The sequence below is a fragment of the Leopardus geoffroyi genome, chromosome B2 (assembly GCF_018350155.1).
Source record: "Leopardus geoffroyi isolate Oge1 chromosome B2, O.geoffroyi_Oge1_pat1.0, whole genome shotgun sequence".
NCBI lineage: Eukaryota > Metazoa > Chordata > Mammalia > Carnivora > Felidae > Leopardus > Leopardus geoffroyi.
The window spans coordinates 132218473-132228418 of record NC_059332.1 but is presented as its reverse complement, the minus strand read 5'-3'; the positions used below and the strand labels follow the sequence as shown (position 1 = coordinate 132228418).

General features: G+C 48.9%; 1 protein-coding gene across 1 annotated transcript; it reads left to right on the top strand.

Moving 5' to 3' along the window:
• Positions 1 to 3935: 3935 nt before the first annotated feature.
• LOC123609840 lies at positions 3936 to 6743 on the top strand (the record flags this gene model as incomplete). The annotated part of the gene is made up of 2 exons (XM_045500888.1): positions 3936 to 5778; positions 5884 to 6743. Coding segments are annotated over 2 exons (2703 nt in total), but the record flags the coding sequence as incomplete, so codon positions are not given.
• Between the last annotated feature and the right edge of the window lie 3203 nt (positions 6744 to 9946).

The window sequence follows — 9946 nt, the reverse complement described above, 5'->3', positions numbered from 1 at the left end:
TCTCTTTTCCGCTTATTATGGATCTTTGATACAATTGTTGAGAAGTCTGTTTTGCTTGCTGTTTACCAAGAGCATTGTGAGACCTTTCCTGGAAGTAACCCGCTGTGTAGTAGAATGGGTTGTAAACCTTCCTAAACGTAGTCTGATATGTAATGAAATGAGTAATTGTACTTAAACCAACTGGCGTCTCTCGCTTCTGTAATCTTGCCTGTTTAACACATTCCTCACCTATCCCCTTCCCTTTTTTTTTTTTTCTTTCTCTCCCCCACCACAAGTAACAGACAAAGGACGCCCAATCAGAAAACCACAAATGTCCTTACTTTAGAATTTACCTATCAGGACCCTCACTCACCTATGCTGTTTGTCCCTGTCTATAAAAACCCTATACCAACTCTGATCGGGGCCTCTGTGTGTCACCGGCAACGAGTGCGCAGAGGTCCAGGTTCGAACCTGCAATAAACGACCCTTGCCGCTTGGCTTTGACTCACGACTCTGGTGGTCTTTTGTGGGAGGTTTTAGAACATCGGGCATTACATTTGGAGGTCCCACCGAGATCTCCCCCGAGCTCACCAGACTTCTGATCAATGGGTCGTATCTGATTCCGATCGGTAAGTAAGCCGGCTCTAACGTTCTTCCTTTTCTCTCTAATCTGTGCTTCTTCTCTGGAGAACCGGTTCTGTCTGGAAGCTGGTGTGACCCTGGCGGACGCGCTATAGGGCACCCAGCCGGGGTCAGTTGGAGACGTCCACTGACATCTGGGGCTCCTTGGCCCATCTGAGGACCAGGTTGGTCCATCTGGGGCTGTTTGGCCCATCTGGGGCTGTTTGGCCCATCTGAGGACCAGGTTGGTCCATCTGGGGCTGTTTGGCCCATCTGGGGCTGTTCGGTCCATCTGGGGCTCCTTGGCCCATCTGGATTCTTTTCTGGGGGCTGCTTACGCCCAACGCGCCTGCGAACTAAATACTTTCATTTTCTTTATGAACCTCCAGAGTGCTAAAAATATCTCTAGGCGTCTAAAAAAGAAGAAAAATCATCTAGGCATGCCAATTATTACCGGTATTTTGATGTGATGTATGTCTGTGTGTCTGTCTGTTGAATGGAATGATTGTTGGGAGTCAGGGGCACGCGCCTGACTTACCCTATGTGTAGTCCCACAGCATAAGCTACGGGATTCGAGTGGGCTCTAACCCGATTTCCGCGGTGATCCTCATACGGCTTAAGGCGGTCAAAATCTTTTTGATCCGAGCAGGGGGTTTATACCTGCCCGCCCATGCTAAGAGGCACCTAAGTTCCCGCGAGGGACGCGGACGGGCGAGTACGCGAGTGCTTCTTATGTGTAGTCCCACAGCATAAGCTACGGGATTCGAGTGGGCTCTAACCCGATTTCCGCGGTGATCCTCATACGGCTTAAGGCGGTCAAAATCTTTTTGATCCGAGCAGGGGGTTTATACCTGCCCGCCCATGCTAAGAGGCACCTAAGTTCCCGCGAGGGACGCGGACGGGCGAGTACGCGAGTGCTTCTTTGTCAGTCTAAAGAGTGCTTCTTTGTCAGTCTAAATGTATTGTCACCCCGGGGCCCTTGTAAATACCGCCGTAACCCTCTCTGTCGGGCTAGCCAAGAAAGTTGGAACCGCTGCGAAAGATTTTTGTTAGTTCTTGTTTTTCTTTCATAGGTCGGATGTTTTATTGGAATTAAGTGTTTTCTCGGCTGATCAGAATTAATTATTCCATCCTTTGTTTCTCTCTCCTCCTTTCTCAGCTCCCTGCGGCTTTCCTTCCTGCCCCCTGGCCAGCAGCGCCCCCCCCCCCTTTTCTCCTCTCCTCTTCCTCAGAATTATAATATGGGCCAAACGCAGAGCACCCCTCTCTCCCTCCTCCTCGCCAATTTCAGGGCCGTAAAAGCTAGAGGACACAGCTTAAGCCTAGACATTCACAAAAGGAAGTTAATTACCTATTGCCGCTCTGAATGGCCCACCTTCGGGGTTAATTGGCCTACAGAGGGAACCTTCTGCCTCCCTGTGGTCCTTAAAGTAAAATCAAAAATTTTCCTACCAGGGAAAGAAGGTCACTCGGATCAGATTCCCTATATTCTGGTGTGGCAAGATTTAGTAGAAAACCCTCCTCCTTGGATGGCCTCTTTCTTAATAGCAGAGTCATGCCAAATCCTAGCGGCTAAACCTATCAGCCCTCCCAAGTCGCCAACTCCAGCTGCACCCCCTGTTCTCCCCGACAGCCAAGATTTGCCTTTTCTCGACCCTCCCCCTTACCAGGTTCCTCCTCGCATTCCGCAAGCTGCCCCTATCCCTGCTGCGCCGGCAGAGCCTCCCGTAGCCCAGCCCATAGGAGAACTGGAGAATAGGGAGGCTCAACCCGCGCCCATGCCTAATGGGGGCGAAGACCAAGGGCCGGCCGGACATACCCGTAGGCGGGCCCCACGTGAGCCAGGACTCCGCCTTCCTGACTCCACCGTAGCTTTACCTTTACGGGAAATAGGGCCTCCCGATGATACGGGGAATCCCCGACTCCAATATTGGCCCTTCTCTACTAGTGACCTATATAACTGGAAAACCCAGAATGCCCGATTTTCTGACAACCCTAAAGATTTAATAAGTCTCTTAGACAGCGTTATGTTTACTCACCAACCCACCTGGGATGATTGTCAGCAGCTCCTCCGAATCCTGTTCACTACCGAGGAGCGAGAAAGAATTCAATTGGAAGCAAGAAAGCTGGTTCCTGGGGATGACGGCCAACCCACTGCTAACCTTGATCTCATTAACGCAGCTTTTCCCTTGACCCGACCCCCACAGGATGGCTGGGACTACAACACGGCAGAAGGTAGGGGACGGCTGCGCATTTATCGCCAGACTCTAATGGCGGGTCTCCGGGCTGCTGCACGCAAGCCCACTAATTTGGCAAAAGTGTATTCAATAATACAAGGTAAGACAGAGAGCCCTGCCGCTTATTTAGAAAGATTAATGGAAACCTTCAGACAGTATACCCCCATGAACCCCGAGGCCCCCGAAAATCAAGCTGCTGTTGTAATGGCCTTTGTAAATCAAGCAGCCACTGATATTAAAAAGAAACTTCAGAAGCTAGAGGACCTGGAGGGAAAACAGATTCAGGACTTACTCCGCATTGCCCAGCGTGTCTATAATAATAGAGAGACTCCAGAGGACAGGCAACTTAAAGCCACCGAGAAAATGACCAAAGTCCTGGCTACTGTTGTCCAAAAGCCCCTGGATAAACACAAGCCCCTAGATAAGGACCAATGCGCCTATTGCAAAGAAAAAGGCCACTGGGCCCGAGAATGCCCTAAAAAGAAAAAGCCACATTATGGTCAAAAACCGTGGCAGCCAAAAACCACACCCGCCCTCTTCACTCAAGATGCAGAATAGGGGGGACGGGGTTCGGATCCCCTCCCCGAACCTAGGGTAACGCTACAAGTGGAGGGGAACCCAGTTCAATTCTTAGTCGACACAGGGGCACAACATTCGGTCTTGATCAGACCCCATGGAAAAATCTCTGAAAAATCTTCCTGGGTCCAAGGGGCTACTGGAATAAGAAAATATCCCTGGACCACCCAGAGAACTGTGGACCTAGGAAATGGAAAGGTCACCCATTCCTTCCTAGTCATCCCTGACAGCCCGTGCCCCTTATTAGGAAGAGACTTACTCACTAAAATGGGGGCCCAGATTCATTTTACGCCAGAGGGCCCCCAAGTGACTGGCCCGCACAACCAACCCATTACCATACTTACTCTAAGATTAGAAGATGAATATCGACTCCATCAGGGGCCACCCTCACAAAGTCAAAACATAGAGCCCTGGCTCCAGCAGTTTCCAGAAGCATGGGCTGAAACCGGGGGTATGGGGTTGGCTAAACATCGCCCAGCTCTATTCATAGAGTTGAAACCGGGGGCAGATCCAGTTCGGGTCCGACAATACCCGATGTCAATGGAGGCCAAAAAGGGCATCACACCACATATCCGTCGCCTCCTAGACTTAGGCATCTTGCGTCCCTGCCATTCAGCCTGGAACACCCCCCTGCTGCCCGTACGAAAACCTAACAGTGCAGACTACCGTCCGGTACAAGACCTGAGAGAAGTTAACCGCCGAGTCATGGACATACACCCAACAGTACCCAACCCCTATACCCTCCTAAGTGCCCTCAGCCCAGAAAAACAATGGTATACGGTCCTTGATTTAAAAGATGCTTTTTTCAGCCTGCCTCTGGCCCCCAAAAGCCAGGAGCTCTTCGCCTTCGAGTGGTTCGACCCTGAGAGAGGCATAAATGGGCAACTCACCTGGACCCGGCTCCCCCAAGGATTTAAAAACTCACCCACCTTGTTCGATGAGGCACTCCACGAGGATCTGGGTGAGTACCGGAATCAAAACCCCGAAGTAACTCTCTTACAGTACGTTGACGATCTTTTAATCGCCGCTGAGACTGCCGAAGCTTGCTTGCAAGGCACCAAAAATCTCCTCCGGACACTTGGTGCCCTGGGGTACCGGGCTTCAGCAAAGAAAGCCCAAATTTGCAGATCCGAGGTAACCTACTTGGGGTATCTGTTAAGGGAAGGCCAACGATGGCTCACTGATGCACGGAAGGAAACCGTTCTCCGCATCCCCCGACCCACGACCCGAAGGCAGGTAAGAGAGTTCCTGGGATCAGCCGGGTTCTGCCGCTTGTGGATACCTCGGTTCGCCGAGATGGCTAAGCCTCTTTACTTGGTCACCCGAGAACGGGCGCCCTTTGAGTGGACAGAGGAAACTGAGCAGGCTTTCCAGCAAATTAAACTCGCCCTGCTGTCGGCACCAGCCTTAGGGCTCCCCGATGTCTCCAAACCTTTTCATCTCTTCGTAGATGAAAATAAAGGGGTAGCCAAAGCAGTGCTGACGCAACTCCTTGGCCCATGGCCCAGGCCTGTTGCCTATCTTTCAAAAAGACTGGACCCAGTAGCGGCTGGCTGGCCTCCTTGCCTCCGTATGATAGCTGCTACAGCTCTAATGGTAAAGGATGCTGATAAGTTAACTATGGGACAAGAGTTACATATCACAACCCCTCATGCCATCGAGGGAGTCCTCAAACAACCTCCTGACCGATGGATTAGCAATGCCCGACTGGTTCACTACCAGGGACTCTTATTAAATCCCCTCAGAATCATTTATGCTCCCACCAGAACACTAAACCCTGCCTCCCTGTTACCAGACCCGGACTTAGATACCCCTCTCCATGACTGCGCTGAGATATTGGCACAGGTTCATGGAGTTCGGGAAGATTTACAGGATCATCCACTGCCAGACGCCGAAGTTACCTGGTTCACTGACGGCAGCAGCTTTATACATCAAGGTCAAAGGTACGCGGGGGCAGCAGTCACAACTGAAACTGAGACTGTTTGGGCAGAGCCTTTGCCAGCTGGCACCTCTGCCCAACGGGCTGAACTTGTGGCCTTAACCAAGGCACTGACTTTGGGAAAAGACAAGAGACTAAACGTGTACACCGATAGCAGATATGCTTTTGCTACGGCCCACATACATGGAGGTATATACAGAGAGAGGGGACTGTTAACTGCAGAAGGGAAAACCATCAAAAACAAAGAAGAAATATTGGCTCTTTTAAAGGCACTCTGGCTGCCTAAACGACTAGCCATCATACATTGCCCAGGCCACCAAAAACCGATCACACCGGTGGCCAGAGGAAATAATCTGGCTGACCAGGTGGCCCGAGAGGTGGCCTTACAGGTGGACTGTGCTTTAATGACCACCCTACCAGACCCCGGTCCAGCTAGTTTACCAGAAAGTCCCACCTACACTAAAAAAGACCTAGACTGGATCCAAAAATTGCCTATGACTCAGTGCCTTAACGGATGGTGGAGAGCAGCAGACTGTAGCATAATCCTCCCAGAGGAAATGGGAAATAAAGTTTTATCCAAGATGCACCGAGCCACTCATATGGGCACGAGAAAAATGCAAGACTTAATAAGACATGCTAGGATCACCATCAAAGACTCTAGGACAAAAATCGAACAGATAGTTACTAGCTGTAAATCTTGCCAACTAACTAACGCCACCAACCACGGGAAAAACCCTGGCTCAAGAACTCGCGGAACCAGGCCGGGAGCCTATTGGGAAGTAGACTTCACCGAGGTAAAGCCTGGAAAATATGGATACAAATATCTGCTAGTGTTTATAGATACCTTTTCAGGATGGACAGAGGCCTTCCCCACCAAGCATGAGACTGCACAGATAGTAGCAAAGAAAATGTTGGAAGACATCATGCCCAGGTACGGATTCCCTACCCTAATAGGATCAGACAATGGACCAGCATTCATTTCAAAGGTAATACAAGGGATAGCGCAGTTTATTGGGGCCGATTGGAAACTACATTGTGCATATAGACCCCAAAGTTCAGGACAGGTAGAAAGAATGAATAGAACCCTAAAAGAGACCCTAACCAAATTGACCATGGAGACTGGCGCTAACTGGGTAGTCTTACTCCCCTACGCTCTGTTCAGGGTGCGGAATTCCCCTTACAAACTTGGATTAACCCCCTTTGAAATCATGTATGGAGTGCCCCCCCCTATAATTCCCAACCTACAGTCTAATGTGTTAACTGAATTTGATGATCATGAACTTCTTATTTCCCTGAGGGAACTACAGCACACCCACCAGGAAGTTTGGCCCAGATTGAGAGCCATTTATGAGAACGGGCCCCCTCCTGAGCCGCATCACTACCGACCCGGAGATTGGGTATATGTGCGGAGACACCAGCAAGAGACCCTCCAACCACGGTGGAAGGGACCCTACATTGTGATCCTAACCACACCCACTGCTCTCAAAGTCGACGGGATTGCTACCTGGATCCATTACACCCACGCCCGATCAGCTGATACCTTTGCGGTTCAAAAAGACTTCGTGCCGGAAGCCAACACCGCCTGGACAGTTGACCAGAGTAAGACCCATCCTTTAAAATTGGCTCTGCGTCGAAAACCTGACCCCGAAAACCGGCTGAGACCAAAGGCCTGGGTGTCCCATACCAAGACTGTTGCTGCAGCTCCGGACCCACAATGATCGGAGGAACACTCATTAGCGTGCTCCTACTCACCTCCTACGGACTGATAAGTATTGCGAGCAACCCCCATATACCCTATACTTTAACTTGGGAGATTTCTAACCTAGAAACTCAGGAAGTCTATAATACTACCACAATAGACGATACTCCCCTAAATGCCTGGTGGCCTGATCTATATTTTAACCTAGAGGACGTAGCCATAACTATGGGGGTACTTCCCCCCAACGGAAGCCGCCAGCGTCCTAATCCGTCATGGACCGGAACCCCAGAAAATGAAAAAAAGCGCATAAGATCTGGTGGGTTTTATGCATGTCCCGGGTTCAGAACAGGAGCAATGAAAAAAACCTGTGGAGGAGTCGAATCCCTCTACTGTAAGGCTTGGAGCTGTGTCACTATCAATGATGGAAGCTGGAAATGGGAGGTAAAACCCCATTATATTGACATGAAATTTGCCAGCCCCTGTCCCAAGCAGATCCGCGCCTGTAACCTTATTCGTATCAAATTCCTAGAGGACGGAAAAAAGGAGACGAGATGGATTACGGGGCTAAATTGGGGAATTCACCTGTATCGGGGACCGCCTTACTTTGCAACTGTTATTCAGATAAAACTAAAGGTACAACCCAAGGTTCCACCAGTGTTAGTAGGACCGAATCCAGTAATAGGGGCCACCAGTGAGCCTACTACTACTCCAGGGCCCACTAGTAAGCCTACTGACACCACGGGCATGGGTACTAGTTCTTCGACCACTCAGGTGACCCCGAAAAAACCCCAAAAAATTCAAATCCCATTCAAAGATGACCCCTTATGGGTAATGATAAATACTACTTATAAGGCCTTAAACCATACTAAACCCAATGAAACAGAAGCTTGTTGGCTGTGCTATTCCACAAAACCTCCATTTTACGAGTCAGTAGCAATAACAGGGAATTATAGCACTGCAAACAACTCAGACGCTTGCAGTTGGGGACAGAGAAGACCCGGCCTCACACTACCAGTGCTTACGGGAAATGGGACATGTATAGGAACAGTGCCAACAAAATATAGCCACTTATGCATAAGTAACAGGAATATATTCAATACTTCAGAGAACTGGATTATTCCACCAAATAACTCATGGTGGCTTTGTTCTCATGCGGGATTAACCCCTTGCCTCTATAAGGACATGTTCAATCAGTCGGAATTCTGTGTAATGGTAATTGTGTTCCCAAAAATCATATACCACACAGCTGAGTATGTAGACCAGATGTGGATAGCACCCAAAAGAGTGACTAAAAGAGAACTCATTACTGCAGGGGCTCTAACTCTGGCCACCATATTTGGACTCGGGGCCATCGGAACCGGGACAGGGATCTCGGCCTTAACTATACAAAACAAGGGATTTAGTATACTTAGAGAAGCGGTTGACAAAGATATAGAAAGAATAGAAACTGCCATCACTTCGCTTGAAAAGTCCCTAACCTCCCTCTCGGAAGTAGTTTTACAAAACAGGAGAGGATTAGACCTGCTGTTCCTACAGCAAGGCGGTCTCTGTGCAGCACTAGGAGAAGAATGTTGTTTCTATGCTGACCACACAGGAATAGTAAGAGATTCTATGGCCAAGGTCCGAGAAGGGCTAAATAAACGGAAAAAGGAAAGAGAACAAGAGGCTGGATGGTTTGAATCCTGGTTCAGTGCGTCCCCATGGTTAACTACCCTGCTCTCCGCCTTACTCGGGCCTCTGGCCATCCTACTGCTCGCTCTCACATTCGGCCCCTGTATCATAAACAGAATTATTAATTTTGTCCAAGACAGGTTCAATGCTGTACAATTAATGGTCTTACGAACTCAGTACCAACCGCTCGAAACATTACAAATAGAAAACTGAAGATCCAAGATTGGCTCTTTAGGCACAAGAAAAAGGGGGGAATGTAAGGAACAATCCAAATGACAGCCCTACCTTAGTTTAAAGCTAGGTTCTCTTTTCCGCTTATTATGGATCTTTGATACAATTGTTGAGAAGTCTGTTTTGCTTGCTGTTTACCAAGAGCATTGTGAGACCTTTCCTGGAAGTAACCCGCTGTGTAGTAGAATGGGTTGTAAACCTTCCTAAACGTAGTCTGATATGTAATGAAATGAGTAATTGTACTTAAACCAACTGGCGTCTCTCGCTTCTGTAATCTTGCCTGTTTAACACATTCCTCACCTATCCCCTTCCCTTTTTTTTTTTTTCTTTCTCTCCCCCACCACAAGTAACAGACAAAGGACGCCCAATCAGAAAACCACAAATGTCCTTACTTTAGAATTTACCTATCAGGACCCTCACTCACCTATGCTGTTTGTCCCTGTCTATAAAAACCCTATACCAACTCTGATCGGGGCCTCTGTGTGTCACCGGCAACGAGTGCGCAGAGGTCCAGGTTCGAACCTGCAATAAACGACCCTTGCCGCTTGGCTTTGACTCACGACTCTGGTGGTCTTTTGTGGGAGGTTTTAGAACATCGGGCATTACAGTCATGATCTCCTGGTTCACGAGTTCGGGCCCCACATCAGGCTCTGTGCCGACAGCTCAGAGCCTGGAGTCTGCTTCAGATTCTGTGTCGCCCTCTCTCTCTGCCCCTCCCCTGCTCATGCTCTGTCTCTCTCTGCCTCTCAAAAATAAACATTAAAAAAATTTTTTTTAATAATTCAAAGAAAATATTGCTTGTGTTAGGGGGCAGAATTCCTGTTCCCTTTAAGGGTCCTTCTAGCTGGACTAGGAATCAAATTGGCATGACACAGATTAACAGTGTATATATGGAGAATCTACATAGACATGGAAATTCCAAAGACAGTCGGGCAAAACGAAGTATATATGTCATTCTGTAGCAAGGAGAAGGGGGCAGCAGTCTGGGACTTT